At 34.9% G+C, this 27,327-nt stretch overlaps 1 protein-coding gene across 1 annotated transcript; it reads right to left on the minus strand.

The window, feature by feature from the left end:
- Window positions 1–802: 802 nt before the first annotated feature.
- On the minus strand, window positions 803–27,258 carry Pi3K68D (phosphatidylinositol-4-phosphate 3-kinase catalytic subunit Pi3K68D). The gene is made up of 18 exons (XM_019058721.2): window positions 27,036–27,258; window positions 25,315–25,462; window positions 23,895–24,044; window positions 23,283–23,460; window positions 22,685–22,780; window positions 20,920–21,284; window positions 20,038–20,259; window positions 19,234–19,505; window positions 16,834–16,933; window positions 16,130–16,276; window positions 15,233–15,453; window positions 14,261–14,360; window positions 13,223–13,434; window positions 12,544–12,748; window positions 9,883–11,933; window positions 8,600–9,236; window positions 6,799–7,043; window positions 803–6,361 (listed from the first exon to the last, which is right to left on the minus strand). Exons 2-18 carry the CDS (start codon window positions 25,460–25,462, stop codon window positions 6,185–6,187), a joined length of 5,526 nt encoding a protein of 1,841 aa, XP_018914266.2. The 5' UTR covers window positions 27,036–27,258; the 3' UTR covers window positions 803–6,184.
- Window positions 27,259–27,327: the final 69 nt, after the last annotated feature.

Genomic DNA, 27,327 nt, shown 5'->3' on the forward strand with positions numbered 1-27,327 from the left:
GAGCATGGGGTAACCCTCATAATCTCTTGCAACTGATTCTGAATGATTGCAGATTGTGGAAAACTGCTGGAAAAACCCATTAAGAAATCTTCATTTTTAGACCTTCTCCCAGGAGAGGTTGGTCCAATAAATTGGACCTCCCAACAAAGTAGTGGGCCGATTTTCAACTTTTTTAGTTTGTTGGATAGCTCTATGATAGTTGTATGGCGGATACTTACCCCTTGTTATCGCATCCATTTATCATTGATAGTTTTGGAGAAATCAGAACGTGAAACTTACTTTTGTAGTGATCTCGTAAAATAGGTGACTGTGTGACAATTATTACTTAATATGATGTAACTGTTCGAAGTTGTTATAATATAGATCTCATTTGTTTGTTACAAGCCTTATTTTTTTCATAGTATGTAAGCATATATTTTACTTTTTCAATTCTCAGGTTTTTAATTACTGTTTTACAATAAAAATTATTCAAAAATACCAATATTATTTGAAAATATATCACTTTCTTTCCCCTATTCTAGTGACCATTCTCTTTTTGGAAAGATACTCTTATGATTCATTCCATCTTGTATTCTTGCACTAGCTCTTATTCAGCAAACCTGTGGTGAGTTGTTTCTAATTGGTTTGCTGGTAAATAGTTAGTTGGTTTTCCAAGTTTGCTGAGGGTTTTCATTGATCCTAAAACCAATGGAAACATTTTTATTACATTGTGCTTACTTCTTTTTCATTGGTATCAACATATTTTTTATATTTCCTTGTTATTATGTCTAAAATCATGGTGCAATGAAAGAAAATATTAAAATCAATTATTAAAAAATAAATTTTATTGATCTAAAAAAGGAATTTACAGCAAAATGTCATCAAATTCAGCAGAAAGGAACTCGATTAAATTTTTACAAAAAAAAAACAAAAAAAAAACGTAGGTACAGAGTAATGAAAACATTTACAGGTCGACTTTTATTCGACTTGTTCCAATTTTACAAGATTATTCAAATTTCAATTCTACTGTAAGACTCCGTTTGTTTTTAACCAATGTCTCACAGCCTTTAATTTTTCAGAATTGTGTTACCGAATGTAGATTGATTCCTTTCTGTTGAATTTAATTGAAATATAACTTGCTTTGGGACAAACTCCACTTGTAAACTTTAAAAATGTTGTTTAACAATCTCAGCATACTTTGAAAAACAGTTTTCGAACAAACAGTTTCAATGCTGATTAAAGTTACCATCATAGATCAAGCCGTAAATAAATTTTATTTGGTAGAATGACTATTTGCTTATCTTTAAGTATAAAATTTGAAGATTATTAAGGCAAAGTGGTAGGTGCACAGCGACTTATTAACATTTGAAAAAAATGTTCTGAAGCAGGAAATAAACTACATTCCAAAACAATTACAAACGGCGAGACTGAAAATGAGTAAGTTGTTTCATTTTGTCATAGAATCGTGTTTCGATGGATTGAATCGTACTTTGAGAGATTAAAACATACTTGGATAGGCGGAATAGTATTTTGAAGGATTAAATTTGTAATTAATTTGTTGCATTACATATTGACTTTAATAAGTTGAAGAATTCATTAATTTGAAAACCAAAATTCTTAGTGACGATTTGAAAGACATCTCACCTAATAAAAAATCAGTTCAGAAATTATCTATAGTCTCAGTTCAAATGATGGAATTTTCCAACTTCGTCTCACAAGAAGCAGATGTGTAAGAGCATCACAGCATCACAGATTGACAATCGCAAAAACCATGAAGCATACTCCCTCTGGCGAAAGGCAATTAGGTGGGGCGTTCGGGTTTGTGTGATTAATTTTTGATGATCTTCGATTATAAACCAACAAAATAGGATTCTACGACTCATGCAGGCAACTCATTCTCGTTACAAGAATTTTAACAATAAAATACAATTTTTTCTTTACTCCAGTGCCGGCACAATGGTGGATTGTGATTATACGTGCTGGGTGAGTAGGTAGTTCTTGTTTAGCAGGACACTCCATAGTAAGGGGAATACAATTACATCCCGCTGAATGATTTTTTAAATGGAAATCATCGAAATGAAGATAGTAACTTACATAGAATGTACAAATTAGACAATGTTCTTTTCTTTATTTTTATTTATTTAAATATTTATAAAATGAGTAATGCATTTAGTAACTTATCTATCTAAAGCTGCGGGGGAGAAGAAACTTAATACAAAGAGGAACATTAGTCTAACACCTCAACTCAAAACTGAAGACTTACCATAGATAACATGCTAAGTGCCAAAAAATCGCAAATTGAGTTATAAGTGGCACCTTGTTCTAAGTAACAAGGACAACATTCTGCATAACGAGCTAAGTGTTATCAATACTACAATAGTGAGTATAACATCTAAAAAATAGCAATAGTGGTATAACTTGCAGGTGTCCGAAGAAAACGTGTAAATGACTCAAAATCACCTTTTTGGCACTTGGCACGTTACTGATGATAAGTCTTCCTCCGTTGTCTAAAATGTGATTCTCCAATTTTCTGTGGACATTAAGTGAATATGGTTGTGGTCAACAGGGTGATTTTTTAGCCATTTTTTGTTGAAAATTCATGACAAGCAAAAGTTGTTTTGAAGAAATCAAGTTAACTTATAATGGAAAAAACTTAATATTGATTATTGATGAAAGCGCTCCTTGGACCGGAGGTATAATCCCAAAATTATCACAAAATCAATTGTTATTGTAAAAAGTGTAAAAGTACAAAAATACGTTTTGAAATGAATAAATAATCAGCTTTTTGACTGATAAAAGCCTTTACAAAGGATAGAAAAACAACGGATCATAAAAACAACATTAGATATGCAACAAAGTTAAATGAAAAAAGTGTTGAGAGTTAAGTGTGATTTTCTTCTATCCTCAACTTACAATGTAAATTTTCACTAGATCATTTGATTAGTTAAGAAAAATTCAACGATTCTGCAGAGTGTTCAAAAATTTTTCATATAAAAACAACAGTAAACTTAACACAGATTTGCGTAAAAAACAAAAGCGTAAAATTATCTTCAAGATACTGTATTAAAAGAGATTCCATGAACATTGAAGATACTGAAAACTTAAAAAATCTATTTTTGTTTGAAGATATTGATAAAAATCATGCCTCAACTTTCGAGATACTTAAAATAATCTTTAAGGTACCCTTTTCAGGATTTTAAAAAAGATATATGTAGCGTTAACGAGAATGAAAAAGTTAACTTGTTACTGAGTAAACAATGGTGAAGAAATTTTCTGTTTCATTATGAATAATTAGTAAGGGATACCCTCTGTACCTAAATGCAAAAGACCAGAATTTTCACATCGAGGACTTTAGGAAAAGCAAGATATTTTTCCGTAGGATTCAGCCGTCACGGCTTGTGATCTTGAACCGCAGAGCACCTAGGATCAACTATAGGCGTAGACGTTGAAACATTTGTGAAGAAGTTTTCAATTGCATTATACTAAAGAGGTCATGCTATGGATGGGTCGAAGGGGCGACTCATTTTCAACTGGTACTCTACCCTATCTCAGGCCTACTCAAGAACAAAAGGGAAATCTTTCCTGACATGTACCTAAATTAACGTCCTTCAAACTCACTCTTTCCAGAAATTTGAAACTCTCTTTCTTTTCAGTGCCTTTTCGAGAGAAGAATGTAACGACTACAAACTGAACACCACATTAAATTTTTCAATAAATTCTGTTACATAAGTTCTTTTTTTACTCTGGCTTCGATTTGTGATCTAGAATGTTAAACACTGAAGCCATTACTGAGGGATGGGAAACATTTTTTTTTTTGTGAAAGGGGAGTTATATTTGCAAACAGGGGACATTTTTTCTCACTGAAAAATGAACATTTCAAAAATAATGATTAATTGAGAAATAATAGGTAAATGGCCATAACAGCATAACATTTCTGCTGAGTATCTGATAGGTCTATCCAATGTGAAATATCATAAAAACACCTAAAAATCCCTTAAAACTTTAAAAAAGCACTTTAAAGGGGGACAAAAGCGGATGAAATCTGACCAACCAGACGCTGATAGTCGTGATAACATAACTAGACCATGTCTCCAGCTGGGCTTCGGCCAATCAGTGAATGCGGACTTCCTTGCCAGCCTATGTCATAAAAATCCGCCAAAAATATCGTTTCAAATGAGTCCAGATTTTGGTGACTTCAAAATCGATTTTCTTCGTCATTTAGGGGTAAAAAAATCCGAGCAAATTACTAGGAACTCAACTCATACAGTGCTTTAAGACAATGAATTGAGAGTAATAAGCGCTGTTGGCTTATTACACCGTCCAAGTAATAACGTCAAATTTCTTCTTAAAATACTCATCCATGGTATTAAAAAAATTTAAATATAAAAACTAAGCCAAAAATGTGCTCTTTGAATTATTTGCTAGTTAACTATTGTGAAATGAGAAAAAAGAGGTCTAAAAATCAGAAAATATGCTTCAAAAGTCTAGAGGGAATGTACAAGGAAAGATATGCGATCAATAGATTATTAGAAAATTGTGTCATCACACTTTTCAAGCTCTGTGAAATAACTGCTTAGTGTCATAAGGTAAACTTTAGCTTTGCAATCTCCTCATGATTTTACTTAAATTGGAAAATTCAAACAAAACATCTTATTTTAGTACATACTTTTTAAAATTCAACAACAAAAAGAGCGATCAATCTTCCTCCTCACCCTAAAAGAAAACCATTATGATCTCCATCGATTTTCACAAGCATGTCGCTGTTCTTGCAAGATAATTTTCTTTTTAAAATCTCAATTACATGTTTCACTTTGACTACTGATTCTGATTTAGCCAGCGCCAAGATCAACAGGTAACTGAACTAAACGACCATAAACAGGTAAAACCGAAAAATCTAGCACAGGTGCCCGGTAACTTTCAATTAAAAGCAACAGAGACTGAAAAGATCTATACCAGAGAGCAGATGAGATGGTGGTCCATCATTAATTTGACATAAGTAAGGAAAACTTGGAACTCAGCCAAAAGTGAGTGCACGATAAATGATTAAAACCGTTGTCCCGAGCAAGTTAGCAACCAAGCTTTCTCACAATAGAGCCATATTTGACTTGACAAATTTTAAATTTTAGTCTATTTGGCTACACTGTTAGCCATAAATCTCATTAGATTAAAAAACTATAATGTCAAGCTTGGTAATGCAATAATCTGGTGCGCAAAATGGTCGTTAAATCTTCATTTGGCACCAACTTCTGGCATTATCTGGCATTTTCATGGCAGGCTCTTACACTGGGGAGCAACACTGCCGCGCTAAGGAAAACGCTGTGTGAACATTCGAGAGTTGCCAAATTTCCCTTATTAAAACATGTATTTTTGACGACATTCATGCATATTTTCCCTTGAAATTTTCAGATATTTTAGATTAAATTGCGTACAGAAGTGTCTGAAATTTTTGGAAAATAATATTCGCAATGTTCCCAGTAAATTCGGTTTTTATCGGAGGAGATTCGGCAACGTTTGAAGGCTCATACAGCGTTCTTCCTCAGCACGGCAGAGCACAGGAGAGTGCTCACATTTTTTCAATTGAATGATTTGAGAGGTTTTAGATACGAATAAAAGTAAAGAAAACATCTTCTTTAAAACCGTGCAAGTATTGCGATACATGGATAAAATATCTTCTCATGAGTTTAACAGGGTACGAATGAACACATAGACACATTTACACTCGTCTTAACTTCTGCAGAGCTGTCAGTGCATTAAGTACATTTTGCTAAAACAAGAAACCTCAGCAAATGTAAAAATATAGAATCATAAAAAAAATTGTCTCAGTGCAGAATGCAATGCTGAGGACTAAAATTATTAAGATGGTTTTCCTAAGTCGCGTCACATTTCTTTGCACTGAAAATTACACATTAGCCATGGGCCTTGTAAGTTAGATTAAGATGGACACAATATTATGATGTAACAATAAATATAAAAGGAAATTGTAACTCTTATGAGAAAAAAAGAGAGAAAGAAAGAAAAAATTTCAAATTTTGAAAAAGCCCTTAATTTGAAATTTTTTGGACTAGTGACAGAATTCCCCTTGTAAGCATAAAATTTTTTCAGATAATAAAAGAGGTAGAAAATAAGAGCAGTGTAAAAGATAAAACAGATTTTAAAAATAGACGATTAGTCTTAAAATTTCACCAGCAATACAAAGCTAGCAGACTTATCTGAGAATGTTTCCTAAGGTGTGCCAAGAGACAGTTTCTTTGCTAAGGTCTAGGTTCTGAAGGGGAATCGTAACGCCACCGAGGAATTCATTTTCTTGCAGAGTGTCATGGTTCCAAACAGTTGCTTGTAACACTCTAGTCTGAATCATCTCTATTGGCATTCTATACTCCAACTGAAAAGGGGAAAAAATTGGTGTAATATTAAATTGAAACACATCTAATTTACCTAATGTATGATCAGTGTGCAAAACTGTAATAACACAATGGATTATAAACTTTTAATTGGTTCATGGTAAATAAAAAATTATGACAGGCAAAACCCAAAAAATCATTGATCCGCTTTACAAATTTATTATAATTTGCATTTGAATTGCATTTGCATAATTTTTCTTTTAGGAACACCTTGTCAACTGTTGACAACATCGATATGCAAAAATTCAATATGGAAAATTGCTAATTTTTTTCGCTTCATTCCTTTTATCATTTTGTGCAATTAGAAGTTTGGAACAAGAAATTTTTCACAGGCCAAGAAGATAGAAATTAGACATTAACATCAAGACAACTGAAAAAAGGACATTAAAGTTGAAGTAATATAAGACAAAAAAATTACCATTTCCATAAACGATGGATGACAGTTCTTTCGAACAACTTTGGTTTTTCTTTTTGTCATTTTGGAGGGATCAGGTAAAAGATAGACTTTGACATAAGTTGAGGGTTCTTGACCAGTTGGAAGCGCAGACAGCTCCTTAATGTGATGAACCATCACAACAAAAATCCCTCGTTGATATTGCATGGACAGTTTAAGAGAGCCTCGAACTCGGCTCAACTCACTGTTAGTAGCACGTTTTTTGTTTCCTATAAAGAAAATATAATTTCATAATTCATTGGAATAACCTAACTAAAATTGCATAGTAAGATCGTTTAAAAATAGTTTTTTTTGGAGACCATTGCAGAAACAAAAAATTGAGAGATTAATATCTCATGTTTCCAGTATTTCCAAGGTGTACTACCTGGTTGGTTTTCCGATTACGAGTACAATAATTGAAACTTATTCGAGAATATTTCGCAAACTATTCAATGAGAATACTTTATATTTACAACCACCCAACGTTGATAGGTAGCTGGCTTGTTTGCCTTATAAAACAGGGTGTCTAGTGTCTACTGGTACCTTATATTTTTAATTCTTCGCTTATTCATTACCTTTTCTGTGCATTTTTCTTAATTCCTCAAAATTTTCTTATTAGGGGGATTTCCAAAGTTCCTTGGCTTTTCCTCACTTCCTCACCTTTGGGCATGTTAAGCCTGCAAACTTTTGCTAGAGCAAAAATAAGAATTGTGACTCATAGAAGGTGTCTCAAAAATCATGATGAACGCATCGGCAAAGTCTGAAATGCACTCCTTACTTCACAATTTGCGTAAGAAATTTGCGTTTTTTCGAGCTTCCCGCTTTGAAAAAAATATCACGGAACAGGTGAACATTTCTTTAAAGGAGTCATTCCATCCAACCCCTGCTCACAAGGATACTACGCAATATTCAACATAACCGACTTTAAAATTGTTAAATCAGCAATTTCATTTTTTTCCGTGAATGGACTAAAACAATTTGCAATCACACTGCTAGAATTCCACTGAGAAGTCGTTGAAAAGTTCGATACTAATTTTAAGTCATGGAAGAATCCATGATGATTGGACAAAATCTTAGAATTAGGAACTATAATTCCTGACTCATCCGACTAAAAAAAATTGCGATCGAAGTTTTTGAATGTCTTCAAAAATCTTCTCGAAAAGTCTGAAAACATTTTGAAGTGCATTTCAGAGATTGCTGATGCGCTCATCGTAATTTTTGAGACATTATCTGTGAGGAACAACTCTTATTTTTGCTCCAGCAAAAGTTTGCAACAGGCCCATTCTACGATGGACAGAAGTTTCTCCCCAGACAGATCAATTGATAATTTTGTCAAGATTAATGTCATTAATAGTTTCGTAAGTGCTCCAAATGATCTTTGATGTTCAGCAACAAAGACTTTTAATAGAAGTTCATCACAAAAAATGTGAATGTCCATGCTTTTTCGATCCGTATACTTTTCTCATTTCTGTACAGACCTTTCATAATCAATTCTATTTTATTGTATCCATACTTCCTCTGTACATTAGATTCACTGTTATAAGATCGAAGGTCTTAAAAATAGTACTTTCTTTACTTTAAGTACTATCTGCAAATATACTCTTCTTACAAGTTTTTTTTTTTTTTTTTTTTTTTTTTTTTTTAAGATGTGTTGTATTTAGAGATAAAACGGCAAATAGCAAGTATGTTTCTCTCATGCAAACAGGAGGAGTTTTATTTTGATAGACTGGTGGGAACTGCATTATTTACTTTGATTAAAAAACTTAAGATAATAAAGAATATTTACCTTTCAATTTTGTGTCATGGATACTAGCTTCTTGTTGATCCCTCAAAACTGGATGGAAGAATGTATAGACGAGATCGGAATGGCAAATTTCATCTGCCATTTCAAATAGCGAAACGAGGAACTTCTTAATATCATGACACCTTTTTTCAGCAACTTGCTTTATATTAGACCTGCCAACGTGCAAACTAGAGCTCTGGAGGCTATAGCATCGGGCCAGTGGAAAATGGATACACAATTTCTGCTGAAACTCGCAGAATTCCTTGTATGATCTGAATAGGAACGTTGGATCGGGCTGATTCACACGCTCGACTTTCAAAATATAGACATAGTATTTCTCAGGATCATAACGCTTCTGGTAGCCATAAAGCCTCACACTCTGGATACGACCATCCTGTGCCAGAGTATAGACACGAGGAATGAAGCTCAGCAACTCCCCGCCATTATGGTCACCAGAGAATCGCAGTTGAGCCAAATTGTGTAAAAAAAAGTTGAATTGAGTGAACCACGATTTGAGAGAGCTTTCAATCATTTTTGCAAAAGCTGCTGCAGCTTCAGGGTTTGAAAGCTGTGGTAGTAGAGCCTTTTGAACGTACTGCACGGCATCCATTGTTACACCAGGTATTCCGGAAGATGCCATCTAAAAAAAAAGGAAGACATCCAAGTTATTTATCTCCTATGTATTGAGACCAAAAAGATAAAAGTTATGCTATAATAATTTTTCAGTGTTGGAAGTATATAATAAAGATGAGTCCGAACTTTTAAGAAGGGAAAAATCTAGTTAATTTCATCATGGTTTTCTTGGTAAATCAGTGGTAAAAATGCTGCAAAAATGAAAATATCATTTGCAGGAAATTCCAGAGAGATTTTCAAGTAAATTCAAGGCAGTAAAAATAATAGATAAGACATGAGTAGCAATAGGTTTGGCAAGTAAGTACATACCAGGATCAATAATTACATTTCAATTATTTATTTGTTGAATTTTGAAATCTTCATTTAGTTGGATTTTGCATTGGTTTTTGACATTTACACATGTACTTTGCATTACACATGTAGACAGATGTGCATACGACACAAGGCAGGCATGATGTACCGATCGCATGACCTGACTACCAAATCAAATCTGCTACTCTATTTAAGCTCAAAAATCTTATGGTATCCTTTGATAAAAAAAGAATCTCAAAAATTAGCCTGCTGTTCACGTAAGATTGATTTCGTCAAAGACGGGGGCATTGAACATTACAGAAAATAAAAAAAAAATTAATAAACTGAGAATTACAACTTACCAATCCAAAAAGGGTCAGAATGTGGTTATTGTGCTTGCGAATGATGTTGAATGCTTGACAACAAAGATCAACAAAATGGTGGAATTTTACAGTTGGTTTATCTCCACCATTAATCACATACGCCATATCAGATGTCAAAACAAATGGAGTTCGGTCACGCTTAAAATTGCCAAACATCTGAGCATCTCCCAAAAATTTTCCAAAATCAATGTGGAAGAGATGCCCTGAAGTTTTCAACATAATGTTGTCATTGTGCCTGTCACAAATTCCTAGAATATATGTTGCAACACTGTACCCAGCACATGAGGCAGTAAAATTTTGTACAGCCCTCTCATACTCTAAAGTGGACGGATTGTGTTTAGCGAGCCATTCCGCTATCGGCTTGTCTTTAAATGAACCTGTCAGGCCAAATTCTACTTGAATTTTTCGTAGGGTGTCGGCTTCTGTTACCATTTCAATCATCCCTCTTTTGGAACCAGTTGGGACACACTCAAATGTAACTATCTTCAAATCTAGTCCCTCTTTCAACCACAGTTTATCCATGATTCTAATCATTTGAATTGTGAGCATGTCTTGCTGCAAATCATCGCCTACTTTAAAAATGGCAGGAATGGTGCTGAGGTTATCTTCGCAGCTGAGGAAGTTGATTTTTAAGGGAAGCGTATTTGAAGGAAAGTATGAGCATGAGTTGATTTGTATACCGCAAACCTCTAAACTAGGACTCAATGGAAGACAAGTTGGTGCCTCTTCCAGCGAATGATGGATATACTCTAAATCTTGCAGCAAAGTTTTCAGTCTAAATGATTCTTTGGTAATTTTAATATTCTCTGCTGCATCATATAAGTTTTTCACGAGGAGCTGCTGTGACATGAACCTCTTGCGCAATGCTTCACCCGCAACAGCAAGAAGCGCCCTCAGCATTAGCTGCAGCCTTCTGTGATACCTAGCATTGCAAATGCTTCCTTCGTCTGTTGGATTATCACCAGAGTTTTGTGGACTTTGACCAGGAAGAGCTTGCGTCAACAGCCAGTATAAATGATGTGCAAATCTTGGCGACATGAGCGACTTTTTCAACAGGAGCTTCGCTAAATGTGATTTTTCGTACGTTTCGTGTTTCAATGCTTGCACCAACTGCGGCAGATAATCAATTAGTTCATCAGTGCACATCGGATCAATCCACGAGACAGCTTTGTTCCTAACCTCGTTATTTGCAAAACAAGGGAGTAAAAGTTGTAATGCTTCGACGGGCTCAAGCGTGGCCCAAGAATTGAGCAATGATAGCAAGTCTGTTATACACGCGTAATCCCAACTGTGAGCTGCTAAAAATACCTTTGGTAGTGCTCTAGGTTTTGAGAGAAGATAATGTCTTTTTTCCCACAAAACTTCCCGATCTTCCACCGAGGGTCGAGTGAATATATCTTGTTCGATCACAGTTAACTGCTGCTGGGTGTTGAAGTCTAAACTTTGGAAATCAAAATCACTAGGGTTGATTAAAGGTATCTCTGGGAGCTCTGGAAAAACAATGTTGGCACCATAGTCGGGTAACTCGATGCCAATGATTGGGTAAACATCCCCGAATGGGTGTGTCCCTGCCCCTGGAGCTGGGCCGAGTCTTCTGTCTGCAGCTGGTGGCCAGACACAAAGTAAGTAACAACCCTGTGCCATGCGACTTTCACAGTCAAAAAACTGAATAGCTACCCAGCCTAGCTCAATTTGTTTGACTTCGTGCTCTCCAACTGTTGGTTCTGCGTTTAGATCGTTATCTGACTGCAGGGTGCGTCCATAAATGACAATTACTAGGCGACTTTCTCTTGGTAAAACACAAACACTCGTTCCTTCAAAATTCAACCAAAAGTCGAAAACCAATCGCTTGTATAGAGATTCAGATGGTGCAACAGGCTTGGAGAGTACTGGATTGGTAATTGGTCTAGTACCATGGTATATTTGTCCAGCGAGTAAATATTCATCATAATTCCAAGCAGGATTTAATCGATGAAGTGCACCAACGTGAACCAGGACAGAGTCCAGCACCTGTGAAGATGGTTTACGACCTGAAACAAAAGTTCAAAAAATTATTCACAAGACCGAATGACTTGTCAACATATAATTAACAAAAAACCAGATATGGAAGACATTGTAACTCCAAAAACATAACTTGGTCAGCTTTACATTATTATTCTGGGCGTTCTAAAAAGATGCCCTTTAAGAAATTCTGACGTGAAACATTTGCTCAGTCAAAAATGGACAGATCATTTGAAGAATAATTATTAATTTAAGAATAATTATTTTTATTTTACCGTACAACCACTGATACAAAATGTTACCTTCGGACCAAAGTACCATGAGGACCATTCATTCTTGGACATGATTATGCCAGGCATCTATATTTTGTTTAAATTTCTTTTTAAAACTTTTGCGCATGCTTCCATATAAATTTCAGGGATTAAGCTTAATGACAAAATAAATGTTACGTAAAATAGATCTATTCTATAGTTTTTCGGTAAAGAATTGGACAGATTGTAGGAGTTTGGCAACATGGTGCCTGATTAAACGGCCCTTGTGATACTTAAGTGACAAACTGTGCCTGTTTGGACGGAAAGAGTGATAAAGAACAAAAGTTTTAGGACGAAACAAAATAAAAGAAAAATAAATAAGGCTTACTTGAGCAAGGTGTCAAAACAGTGTTGACTTGGAAATCCACCCTAAAAGTTCTACAATAAACATCAATAAGAGAGTGAACGCAAACTCTGATGCGTTCACAATTACTAGAAATGGAATCGATTAAATTATTCTTCAATTTGACTACTGAATAATCGCCATCATCTCTTATAATTTCAGGTCGGGTCCATCCAATATCTTCATGTGTCTGAAAAGCATTAACAGAAGTTATTAGGCTCAACTTAGATCAGAGTCAACTGAGAAAAAGTTACTAGTGTAAAAGTAATTGAGGCACTTTATGGCAATTATGAGATTTGAAAATTGGGTTTCAAAAAAAAATTTGATATAAAAGCGTCTATATGATCACTGGCTGTGCTGCATTTTGATTGGGTGAAATACATTTAAAAATTCTACAACTACGCACCCGATGACAGAAACGCTGCTGCTTTGTCATGCCTTCTCTGTTAGACAGTGTGTCTTGTCGTGTCGGATCTAAGAAACTCAAAAATCGCTCTCAGCTAAACCAATCAACACAACATGAAGTCAATTGAGCTTTGTCGCCCGTTTTCAATAATCAGCCAACACACAAAATACATTTCCTTTGCCCAGGGTACAACGAGTTGTACAATACAGAGCAATCCATAGAGGATGAGAAACCCTTACAGCAAAATATATCAAATACCTGTGAGCTAGATGAATACTGGGAACAAGTGTTGACGAATTGATCCAAGGCAAAAGTCATCTCTAGAGGTTCTAAATTTCCCAACAAGGCACAAATTGCCTTCACTGCTTGAATGACTCTTCGAGGGTGTAACTGGGTATTTGTGGAATTTTGACTGAAACTCAATTCTACTGCACTTTTCTCCAATTTGCTCATCTCTTTGTCAAGGGTTTCTGAAAACACATGACTTCGTTTACTAATAAAACTATAAAAACTTTCATTAATGTACTATAGCAGCCAACCCCTGCTATGCGCAGGCGCCAACAGTTGCAAATCTGTTCGATGGATCTCATCATCATCAATATCATTGCAGCTGATGCAAAAATACCAAGAAAGAGTAAAGAGATATGTGCTTTGCTGCGCACAAATAGTTCAAACAAATGACAATGAGAGGTGAGCGCCGATAATATAACACCGGTCGCAAACCAGAGAACCAAATTTTAGAAACAAAGGCTTTTAGGGAAGCCAGGAGTATAATGGTAAAGATACATTTATCTACCAATTTCATTCACATTTCTTAACTTCGGAGGAAGAGGCAATTATTTGCTAAACATGGAAAATCTTGTTTCAACATTACAAAATACCATTTCGATCAAAGCGAACATTTTGAACAGCGAAACAGCATTTTGATCGAAATGCTTTTTCAAAACGAAACAGCATTTTGATTGAAACGCTTTTTCGAAAAAAACAGCATTTTGATCGAAACACTTTTTCAAAACGAAACAGGTCTTCGAACGATGATCGAAGTAATCGCTCGATCGTTTCGGAGACAAACCTAGTTTCAACTAAGAAGAGTATTGATGACTATTGCACTTTAACTGCAATCAAAAAGGCATGCTACAGAATTTGAAGGCAGGGGCAGCCAAAAAAATGTTTTAAGTACATTTAAAAAATCTCGATGAAGCTAAAAAGATGAAAACTCTTTCAGATGAGCCAGAAGCGCTCCTCATGATTCCATTTTTCCTTACATTTAGAGTAGACGGAGTGGGTAAAAGTTACCTAATAATATTTGAAGAGACTCATGGGAAATAGGTTGCACAGGCTCTTTTGGTAAAAGGTCATCTAATGTCAGAGTTGAATCCCGTTCATCGTCTTGAGACTGTTGAATAAATGTAAACATAAAAAAAGAGAAAAGAGATTAGTGGTAAAAAAAAAGGAAATAGGTTCAAAAGTCGTTAATCTGTTATGGGTACTGTGTGTAGATAGACTTTTTTTGCATAAATTCTATCCAAATAAGACAAGTATTTCAATCAATTAAAGATTTTTGGCTGAGCATCTTCTCTATTATGATCCTAATTAACATATTAACTGCCCTGCTCGTCCCTAGGGGCCAACAGAGGTCCATTCTGCCATGCCGCAGTTTGGGCCAATTCACAATTTTAAACTTCCATTCCATCTGACTCGAGTGGTAAGATCATAGACGGTAAGCTGGTAACTTGCCGAGACAAAACAAGGCTGCCTCACACCTTGATCTGTAACTTCCTTTCATTGCCCCACTTCAGTAAATCTAAAATATCAGCCTTATACTAATGACTAACAACTAGCTCCTTCATACTATATAAAATTTGATCACTGTGAACAATTTATTTATTTCCTGCAGAGGATCATGAAATTTTTCAGTTGCACTAGTCATACAATTGTATTTTGATAACTGAATTCGGTATAATAGCATGAAATGATATGATATTTCCGGACATTAAGTTTTCCTGAGCAATATTCATGAAGATACAGCCCTTTGAAATGCATGCAAATTGACATTATTCATCGCAGTAATACATACCATTTCATAGAACGATAATCTGTGATGGACGCCGTCAATCTATGTGTTTTTCAAAGGGCAATAGGACCGTTAATATTACACATCAATACTTAGCAGCTACACAATTAATTTTAGCTAATTTAGATATTTCAATATTCAAAACACGGTTCTAAGATAAAAACTTCTGATCCGTTGGAAAAAATTGTACTTACCGTTCGAGCAAGAGGCCTGTCTAATTGGCAAAGAGGCACGAGGCTTAACACAACGTCCTTTTCAAGTTTTATACAATTGTGGATAAATTCATAATCTGCTAGAGATGTGTCCACAGAGAAGTACTCTGCTAGACCATAAACTTTGAGTACAAAATCTTCAGCTTTTCCAGCGTCCAGCTCACACAGAACGTGCATTGTGACATGCTCAATTGAACTTGTCACTAGATACATGGAAAGAGAAAAATTCTTTAGGTGAGGCAAAAGAGCGTAATTAAAAAATAACCAGAAAATTTGTAATTTTGACTGGGTTTGAATTGCCCGCTATGAAGTTAGGTTGGTAGTTCAGATAAGTTAGAAATGCGAGTATATTCCAGGAAAACTCCATGGAACAGTTTCTCCAGTGCAAAAATACTCCGTCAGTACAGTGAATGGATTAATAGCCAATGCATTGAGAAATGTGACTTTCATTCAGTGTAGACTTGAGAAAAATATTTTAAGATGTTTTTCATATCTATGCTTAATATGTTGTTTTAATAGGTTGATGTGTTTTAAGTTTTTAGTTAGAGGTTGGGCATTGGAAACTCATAGTTAAATTAAATGTATTCTTTGTAAATATTCTGATATATTCTTGTAATATTGTGATGTATAGTGCATCAAATTGTTGCCATGTTGGATTGTTTAATTGTCTTGTGTGTCTTGGGTTCTTTGCCCATACATTGTATAATAAATAAATAAATAAATAAATAAATAAATATTGAACGTACATGCAATTATAGAATTGTTCTTCTGAGGAGAATTAAGTCTAATTAGTCTCAGAATTCTTCTGAATTATTGACGTGGATTGATGAGTGTGCTTAAAAGTGGTTGGAAAAATGTAAAATAGGGCTGAATACTCACCATCACAAGTAAAAGTAACAGGGGCCTCCCGAACTGACTGACAATAAACAACTAGTTTAATACTAGTGCCACTTTCATATGAACTTTCAATTAAAGAGCTCATCACAAGTCCAGCATTAGAGCAAAAGTCCGAGTGAACAAATTCACCTGAAATTCAGATTAAATAAAAATTGATTAGACACATGTAACAAAATTGACTTCATAATCTGTCAAGGTAGCTGTGATGAGAAAAGAGAGACAATTTTTTGGACACGATGATTAGAGTTTGCTCGGTGTGTTGTTAAAGCAAACAGGAAAATCATTATGCTGAAATAATACGTATTTGTAGTCAAAAACGGCCCTCTAACCCTCATACAGGCCAGAATTCGATCTGAAAAGCGACTGAAAGTGACCAAATCATGATGTATTCCATAAAATATAGGCCTTCAATGAGCAAAAATCGTAGAGTTAAGGAAATTTAGCTAGGATGAGTCAAAAAATAAAAAAAAAATAAAAAAATAAAAATAAAAAATAAATGAGCCCTTATTGATACCCCTAATTTCAAAGTTCTCTAGCTAATTATTAATTTTTTTTATAAACAGTTTATTAATTTAAAAACTTTAAATCAGATGAAAAAATTTCACAGCATGCGCGAATCATATGCAATTGTTTTACAGTGCTGCACTGGCCACAAAAAGCAAAACACAGAGAAGAAGAGTACTTACTACGCAAACTTTTCACTAGTGCATGGAAAGCTACCAAATCGGCATCATGAACAGCAGACTTCCTTTTAACTAATCCAATATTTTCATACAGGTTTGAGCTCTGGTTCAATTGAAACAAAAATAAGAGTGTGGTTGAAAAAACAATGATAAGTAAGAGTATGAAATAGATGAGAATATAGATCATTATGCTTAAAATATATTGTCATCTCCCGTGCGAAATAACGTATCTCATCGGCGCTGTTTCATTGTTTCTTCAAACGTTTATTTTTTCATTGGAGAACTATCGCACAAGTTAGGCTGAAACTTTCAGAGTCTTTTCTCACAAGGGTAAAGAAAAGTCACTAGAAATAAAGGGAAAATTCATGTGGCAGTTCTCCTCTAAACAAATAAAACGTATGAGAGAAATATTGAAATAACACAATTGAGATCCAGTACTCTATGTGGGAAATGACGATATGAACCTCACTAATTATTCATTTAAAAATTTTGTATCCTACTTGAATAAATAAGTAAAAGTCTAGTTGTAATCTACAGGAACGTAAAAGAGCAAGATAACAAACGAGTTAAATTAACATTGGCTTCGTAAATTTTGTTCAGTGAGCGATAAGTATTTTTTGCAAGTAAATTTTTCCAAGTTCCTCATAAATACCCAAACCTCTTCCTTCTTTAGTTTTTTTTGTGGCTTGGGGTAAACTATTGAGCCGCTAGTGGCAGTGGCTAGCACAGACTAGTCAACAACCTTTCAAAGCCTATAATGGCAGTTAAGAAATGGGTATCCAGCATTACGAGTGCTACAGAATGAGACAATATTGTTTTTAATTGCAAATTTAAAAGGTTCTTTCACAAGGAGGGGGGGGGGGGGTTAAGAAATTAATGGTAACCAAACGGTTAAATTTAGCCATTGACAATTAAAATAATTAAAGTATCTTTAAGTCACAGCTTTCGGTAGTTGTAACAATGTCAAAAGATGACAGAGGGATCTGAGTTTGGTGCTATAATTTAATAACAGAAGGGACGCAGGATAATAAACTGATTTCATTGGAAATAAGAATAGAGTGGAAAAGATAGAGGAAAAAAAATTCAGACAATTCATCACTTCTCACGGGGTGAATCTTAGAAAACAAAGTGATGATCCTTATTTTCAACAAATTTTGCTGTCAGGAGGAATAAAAAAATGGAAAAAAGGAGAGAGGATAAAACGGAGGTTTCACTGAATTGACAATAGAGACATATTTATCTCACTACTTATTTTGAGCTGTTCGCCTACTGATGCTTTAGAATAAAGTTATGAACTGTTCATGGATGAAAAAAAATATAGGTTGATGGATAGCCAAATTGATAAATAATGGACTTAGAAGCACAGTGGAGGCCAAATTGAGGTTAGATCTGGGATGGAAATGTATGGTAATATCTCTCAAGGCACTTTTACTTGAAGCCTCTTTAATGATGAAGAAAAAATATAGGGAAACATACATCTTGTTATTAAATATGAGGAGTCGATGGTTGAAGGTTAAAAAAATAACATCCCAAGCTCTAAAATCAGATCAAGAAAAATAATATTTTTTAACTTACTTGCTCAAAATTGCTTAGAATCATGAGAAATAATTGTTTTCTAATCATAGACTTTAAATTAGTCAATTGCAATTAACTCATAAAAGATTGCACTGTATGCATAGTTGGGAAAATTAAGAGATCGTTCTGAAAATTACAATTTTTGGAAGTTCGAAGCACAGTGGGTAGGGAAGTAAATAATACGCTTCCACGTCTGTTGCTTGAGTCAATATTTACTTTCCTACCTACTGCTATGCTTGGAGAGCACAAGCACCAGGCATAATGTGTTCACAACTGATCCTATAAAATATTATATGTTTTCTTTACATTAAACTTTGAGAGTTAGAAAATATTTCCAATTCTACACTCTATTCACAAGGCTATTTTATTTCAGCTCACAGTAAAAAAATTAAGTAAGATAAAAAAAAATAATAACTATTGCCAGCACACAGAGTGCTAAAATAGAGAGTTTAGTGTATGACACTAATGATGATTATAAAGATGTAAAACTTTATCAACTCAGTAACTTCATTTGGAAATTAGCGTTTTTTTTTTGTTTTTTTTTGGACACACAGACAATTACAGCAACTTAGTGAACCTTAAAAAAATTGAGGATGCCCGGGTATTTGAACAAAATCATTTCAATCAAACATCTCCTAAAAATTTCCCTCCTTAATGATGTTCTGTGATTCCTTAATTTGAAAAATACTTAAAGCTGAGACCTTGGAAAATTGGAACACTAAATCAAAATTTTAAAAAAAACTTACATCACAACTTTCTTTATACTGAAAGCAAACATAAGTAGAGTTCATTCAAGCGAGGGAGATTAAAAATATTAATTGAACTTACCGTATTTTGCTTGGGGCTGTTTCCATTTGAACCTAACTTCCGGGTGGGACTGGCGACTGAGATAAACTCATCATTCAGGGCACGCACTGGTAAAGGCGGAGCGGGTGAGGCTAATGGCGAGTTAGGAATAGACTTATTTTTTGGAGCAGGTGAGGCGTAAATTGGATCGGATGAGCAAGACTTATTATGAATTACTGGTGAGTACAAGTATTCAAAATGATCGTAAGCATCATAAAAACTTCCGGATGATTCACTTTTGACATCATCTTGCACTGAAATCACAATATCATGCAGGTTTGAATGATCAATGGCTGACAAATCTTACAATCTTCAAGGTATTGAGGTATTAACCAAAAAGTTCAAAGTCATAAAAATTTGATAATTAAGAAAATACAGGTGCAAACTGTTAAGATTAGTCGAGTGGTATTCAGAAAATCATTTGGTGTGAATAAAGTCCAAAGATACAAAAGGGTTAAATGTTAGAAGAAAACGCTTATCAAAGTTTTTACCTACAGCTATTTTTTCGAGCTACTATTTCCGCAGTTTGGGGTAAATTTTCATTTCTTTGGACTTTTTTCTGTACATGCAACGTTTTTTGTTGCCCATCTCTACTGCTTGTTGAGTATCACTAATGTGATCTGCTCTTGAATTACAGGGTTGTTGACGGTCAGCTGCTTCAGTCCAGGCATTATTTTCAGTGGTTTGCTGAGCTATAAAACATGTTTTTTAAAATGCTAAAAAAGATTGAACAATAAGTTAAAGTAAAAACAACTCAATTTCTCGTTATACATTAATTGAACTTACCAATATTTTCACTATGTTCAGGAACAGTGGAAGTCCCAGGGCACGATGACAGAAGTGGATCGAAAGCTTCTAAGATGCTCACTTTCACCCGTGAAGGATCTTTCTCGGAGCCAGACACGTCAAAGGGTGTTAAGTCAATTAGGTTACTATTTGGACGCTTTTCAACAACTTTCAATACAGATAAATCAGAGGATGACACAGGAGGACCAATCATGGGTTGCCCTGTAAAAAAGGAAGAAAATGATATTAGCCGCTTAAACTTCAAGGATAAAACTAAGCTGAACTCTCTCCTTAAAAAGAACCCCCTCTTTTGAGTTTCATGAATCTATTTGAAGAGAGACATTTCCATTACAAAAAAAGAGTTAAAGTAAGGAAATTAGGGAGTGTTGGGCAGATGAGTGCTTCCTAGATAAGTGACTGTCTTCGGTAAAAAGGACCTTAGTCTGCGATGGGATATTTCCAGTGGAGCGATTTTTGTCTAGTCAGGTCAAAAAGTAGGATTTTGCGCTTTAAACAGGTATCCTCTAAAATATCCTAAAAATGAGCTCAAGTGCGTTTCAGTTCATTTTTAGGCCAAGAGAGGACATAAAAATGTATTTCAATCAAGCAATTCTGTGCCTTGAACATGAAGGATAAAATGTTGAGTGCTCTGCTCCTTGAATTTGAGTTTCTTCATCTTTGACCATATCTTTTGTTAAATAATATAAAATATTAAGCGTAAGGCGCAATGCATAACAGACTTATAAACTATCCTCATAATTTATTCATTAGCATTTCACATTTCTCTATGGATACAAATGATACAACAATTGAGCTTTTCATTGATATACATACCATCACTCAAAAATAAAAAAAAGCAGATGATGGAAAAATAAGACTCACCACAGAAGCTGCTGGTACTAGGAGGTATCGAGTTTGCAAAAACTTGTTTCGGAGCCGCACTCAAAGTAGGAAAGTGACTACTGCTTGAGCTTGGTGTTGAGTTAAAATTGAGATAGCTACTACTGTTGGGACTAATTGAAGTGTTACTAGAGGAACAAGGATATGTAAATCCGATTGGCCTTTTAAGTGGATCAGAGGAGGCTGATGGAAGAAAGAAATTTGGATAACAGAAACTAATGGTTGCAGAGGAAGGTGTGCTCATGTATGAAGGCACTAGACTGGTTGAAGAAAGTGGCGATGACAAGTCACTGTGGTTGAATCCAATGGGACTAAAATTCAGTTCTTTACGAAAACCTATTTCTCCTCTGAAAGAAAAATACATTGGTAAATAAGATACAGTACATCCATAATATTACGTGCAAAAACAACTTTGAACTGTGCCCCTGTAGTTCTTCTTATTTCATAAACAATACGATATAATCTTGAAAGTAACACACAAGATAACAAGATCACTAAACCTTGTGATTAATGTAAATTGAAGGCGTTAATACTAAAGAATTTGGCAGGCCAATTTTCATCTTAGATAAACTTCTTCAACATAAATGCATCAAAATTTAATGCAAATTATTAAGATCAGATAACTGTATATTTTTATCATGAGGAGGCGAGACAAACTTGCCTCAAGCCTCAACTTCAAATATCCGTTCATTGAATCATCATGTCAATAATATATATCACACTACATGGCCACTGAGGGACATTTTAATTATCCTGAGCATTAAAAGTAGAATAAATACTTGCAGGGATTTTGAAGGATTTACAAATGTGACATTTCTAAAAAAAAGTCCAGGTGCAATGAAGCCTTAATTGCCCAACCTACCCATTAACTGACAACATTTTTCACCAAATTTCTTGTCATTCCCCTAAACTATTTGCTATATTCTCGATTTCTTGCCAAAATTTCTTGATCATACAGGAGGAGATAACCCATTTTTACACCTAACTGCACAATACAAGCCATTTAACACTTACCTGCTTTATAATTTGTTCCTTACCAGTATATAATAGGGGTGTATTAGATTTCGTGATTGAGTAGATCAATTAACTTTGGATAATCCAACATTTTCTTTATCCAACATTCTTGTGATCAAACATTTTTGTGATCTGGCATTTTCGTTATTCTACATCCCTAGTGCCATTAGTAGTCAGATGATTAAGGTTCTACTGATTCAGACCCTCATCTTCCCGCAAAAACTTTTTGAGGGTCAGTAAAAATTTGAATTAAAACGTTGATCAAGCAGTTCTTGATGTAAAACATTGGATGATAAATGAGAGAAGGTCTTAAATAAATTTTTATCTAAATTGTTGGACTAAAATTTTAAAATGCTTTTTGGAACTTTTTCGACTTGAAGTTTCCCTGATTATTCTGGTACTCCCTTCTATGATCATTTTTGATAACCGTAGTTGAAGGCAAGAAAAGTGAATCTATCTGAAAATGATTATTTATCAAGTGTTTTGGTACTTGGTACCTACCTATTCACAGAAAAGGGAGCTACAATCATGGATGAGAACTAATTAGTTGAATATTTCGTGATTGCTGGAGAATAAAATCAAACTCATGAAAAGGAACCAAGTGAAAATTTATTCAGAATGTCTCTTATGAAGAACTAATCGACTAATAAACAGACTATCCTTTGTTTCTTTCACTTGGTTTGCTTTCACTAAATACTGCCCAAAAATTCACAGCAAACTGATTCAGTCTTACCTGGATTCAAAACTTTGAGAGGATGAAGCTAATGAGACATTCTGATTTGAGACTGCCGAGTTACGTCTGCCATCAGCACTATCACAGTCATTATTGCTATAATACAAATGAAAGGTATGAATAAGTCACTTTGAGATAGGAGTGGAATAAAATCAAATTAGGCACATGCAATTACTCAAAGCTATGAATGGATGCTATGTTTAATGATCAGGAAATTTTCAGGTCATATAATTATATTCTGGTTATAGATACATTTTTGATATAAAAACTTTGAAAAGATTGTGTTGATTTTATCTTCATTAAGATTAATCAATTCAAACTGATGTTTCACATAAATATAATAATAATAGCGCATGATAAGCAAGATTCGGCATCTCTTACAACCGTACATGACTTTTTTCATATTCTTGTGAGAAGGAAAAATGGGAAGAGATAGACAGAGGGAGAAGGAGGGGAAAAGAGAGAGAGCAAGGGAAAGGACACGGAACTAAGCTTTTAAAACTTAGCAGTGTTTAGAAAAAAAAAAAAAAAAAAAAAAAATTAAGAAGAACTCCTGTAAGAAAATATGAAAAATATCAGCTGAATAAAAATCACTGACCTAAGAGAGAGGCCACTCAAATCATCCAAATCAGATTTCCTCTTACTAAAGGGATCAGGACTGTTGAATGATATTAAATCATTAGATTCAATTGATGCAGAAATAGAATGAGAGCTGACCGAGCTACTTCTTCTTGCTACGGGAGGTGGTGGCTTTATTCGAGGAACATCCGAGTTCACTGAAAACAATATAATATGAATATGAAAAAGTTAAGAAAAGTTAATAGTGCATTTTTGGAAAAGAAACCACACAACTAAAATCTTTAATAATGCATAACTCTAGATCTTCACAGGACCATTGTTCACTGATCATTTCTGATCATTTACGATAAGTACATATACTTAAGTAACTTACTTCCAGGTTTATGAGGAATGTCATCAGTTAAATTTTTTTTAGGCTAGAAACATTAAATTAAACTGAACTGAGAAAAAGGGTTGATAAAAATTTAGAGACATACTATATATATAGAGAAACCATACTGCAATCCTAGGAAAGAAACTCCAAAAACATGACTGGCCTCTTATTATTCTTTGTAAAATACAGTTAATGGAAAAAGTAAATTAGGGAAGAAATGATAAAGGGCGTAAATTAAAAATGATTAAACGAACGTACTCTGAGTAACAGGGCTCAGTTGAACTCCAGGGCTTCTTTCAATTGTTGACATCCTCAGAGCTTGATTTTTTCCCCCTGTTAGCTCATTGGTAAAAGAAGGTATTTGTGGATAAATAACATTTTTGCTCGAGGTTCCTTTTATGCTAGGGTCTGAAACAAATTAAGGAATTGAACTATTAACTTACTAAATTTTCACAGAAACTTTAAAATTTATAACATATTGAAGGTGAAAATCCCAAACCACTTATCTCATTTGCTGAGTTTAAAATCTCTTCTCCCATTTTGTTTTTTAAAAGAGAACAAACTCATCATCATTCCTCAAAGTTTTCACATTATTTCCTTTGAGCTAAAGAAAAAAACTTGGAAGTTTTTAAAAATTGACTTGGAGCAGTTTTCTGTTTAAAAACTAAAGTTTGACTGTTTGCAAACGGATATACATGGTTTGGGAGTTTCACCCCGTCCGGCAACGGCCAAAAATAACATTGCCACAACGTTGCTGCAACGTTGCCACAACGTTGCTGCAACGTTGCCGCAACATTATTTTTGGCAGTTACATTGTGACAACATTTCCGCATCTACTTCAGGCAACCACTTGCCGGGCGGGACTGTTGATATGAGGAATGAAAAAAAGGAAATTTTTCATTAAAAATAAGAAAAAAGAGGAGGTAGAAAAAACCACCTTGTTTATCACTAATTAATCATTAAACGAACTCATATTGATAGATATGGGACAAGGTAAGTGGAACGTAGTTATGCTCTTCCCGACCCTTTCCGTCAGAACTCAGCTTTGGGCTCCCGCCGCTAGAACTGTGGCTCAAACTTTGAATTTCAACAACTTTGCAGTCTTTGCCGAAAACAAATATGACCATCTGCTATTGAAAGTAAAAAAGACGAACAAATTCAGTTTAAGCAAATTCTTTAAGTAAGAATGAGAATTCATTTGCTTTCAGTGAGGTGATGTTTGTTCCTTTTTTTCAACAGCAGACAGTCATATTCGTTTTTAGGCCAAGACTGCAAAATTGTTGAAATTCTAATCCCGCGCTGAGTTCTAGCCGAAAGGGTCAAGAAGAGCATATCTAAGTTCCGTTTACCTTGGGCATGGGTTACGTCAAAACATATTCTTTGCAAAATTATTTATGTCTTTTCAAGGATTGTATATTTGCAAAGATGCTCATAGATGCCAATCTAAATTTGAGTTAAACCTTCAATTAAGATTAAAATCATAAGGATCTGAGGTTAAATCATCCATACCTTCCTTTGTTGGTATATTATAATTTTTGTTGTGATGCAAATAGGATACCAAAAAGGTGAAAATGTCACAAGGTTGAACCTTGAAGTCAGATTGATAGCCTCCTTTTCCATTGGTGTTTACAACTGATTTATTTTTCTACAGAATTTTTTTTGAATGAAACCTACTTACCTTGAGCTTTTTTTGTTAAATATGATAGTTGTTGTTGCTGTTTCTGCTTGCGAAAGTTTTCCAAAGCCAGACTTTCTAGGCTCAACGCTTGGGCTTTCTCCAAATCTTCCCGGAATTGCCGCTCAACATCAGACTCATCCTTAGACATCTGAAATAAGTGTTTAAAGGTGTTGTCAGATAGGTTGCCGGTTGTTTACTTTCTGGGTTAGTTACTTACTTTAAGAGCTTAGAGTGGTCTGCCCCAGCATGTTATGGCACTTGAGGAATTGGGGAAGGAGATTCGCAATTTGAAGAAACCAAGCCTTGCATTTCAACCTAAATAGGCGGTAGTATCATGCATCAACTTTCAGAGTTGGTCGACAAGATAAGAGCTAAAGGAAGACGGGATGTTGACCCATAGCGGACATATAATTGTAATGTAAACAAGAGAGCTGGCGCCACTTTTCAGCATTTTCCAAGTCCCGAATTCCGAGACTCCTGTGTCACTTTTTCGATACATAATTGATTTTTTTCAATACACAGGGACCCGGCCGTCTAATTAAAACAAAGGGGATAAGAATGACTACGTATTCTGCATCGCCATTTCGGATCAAAAATGAATAGAAAAAGTGACCGAAGCTCAGAGTACACCGGGCTTGGCACTCATTGACCAGAACATGGTGCCAACTCTCTTATTTACATTGCGACTCTGTGTATTCTATACGTTGACCTTATTATAATATGAAGGCACACGAGAAATTGTCCACGGCAGCAAAATTTCAATGGAGAATTCCGTTCAGAACAAAGTAGAATCCCTTCTGGAGAGGGTCAAATTTAACGATTACCCGGAGTTGTAGTTGTGAAAGGTACACAGCAGAAGAACGTGAGGTGGGAGGTTACAATTATACTGCCGTACTGAGGAAAAACACTGTATGAACCTTTGAGAGTTGCCAAGTTTCCTTCAATAAAATATTTATTTTTTAGGAAAGTTATTGATATATAAACTTGAAATTTTCAGGAAATTTAGGTGAAATTGCGAACAAAATTTACTATAAAATTGGGTGAAAAATATTCATAAGCTTACCAAGAAATTTGTTCTACATCAAAGGAAATTTGGCAACGCCTAAAGGCTCATACGGCGTTCTTCCTTAGCATGGCAGTGTTGTGGGAGCCATAAGTGCCACTTTCAGAATATGACTTGGGGCTGGGCATTAGACGAGAGGCTCGATGGGTAATTTATTTTCACTCACAGAAAGCTTTAAATTTATATTGAATAGGGTGGAGTTTGATGATTCCCAATGTTTATACTTGGAATTAGAATGTTTTGATAAGTGTTTTGACAGCTGAGCAAGCTCACATGAAAATTTACTTTCATTTTTCGCCATAGCATCGTAGCAGATTCTTCGGCTCATCCTCCTGTACATTAATGTACAAGTGCAATCAACTAAGTAATGCCTTTCATCCTAGCAAGTCTATCAGTTGAAGCTTTAAACAACCAGATAGAGGAGAAAACCAATAGGTAGGCGCAATAAGTTCCTACACAAATCTTTGTTACATTCGTTGGATGTAGCAGAGAGAAGTGACGCAGCTTAGAGCTTCTAAATTTTAGCACTAAGAGCCTGGCTTGGATCAATGTTATATTGGGTGGATCTTGTAAAATTTCTATTTGTATGCAGATAAAAACGCTGAAAGGCCTCAAAAGAAAAGGAAAATGAAAGCGGTGATGAGTAAGAAGTGGGTACCTTTGACAAAGTGAAGGGTTCTGAATCCTGAGGATGGGAGCGATAAAAATGATGCTGTGCACTCGTTTGACAACTGATAAATTCTTTTACATTTTAAAGAATGAAGGGTTAATGCGTGGAAATCTAAGCACTAAAATGTTTCATATAGTTTGAGAAACTTATCCTTTGAAAAGTGAATGTTGAGTCTCATTCTCAATTCTCATTATCTCTTGTCAAAATCGTCAACATTGATGACTGGTGATCAATCTGGTTGCCACCATTGACGTATAATACAATTGTATTATACGTCAAT

The sequence above is a fragment of the Bemisia tabaci genome, chromosome 5, assembly GCF_918797505.1.
Source record: "Bemisia tabaci chromosome 5, PGI_BMITA_v3".
NCBI lineage: Eukaryota > Metazoa > Arthropoda > Insecta > Hemiptera > Aleyrodidae > Bemisia > Bemisia tabaci.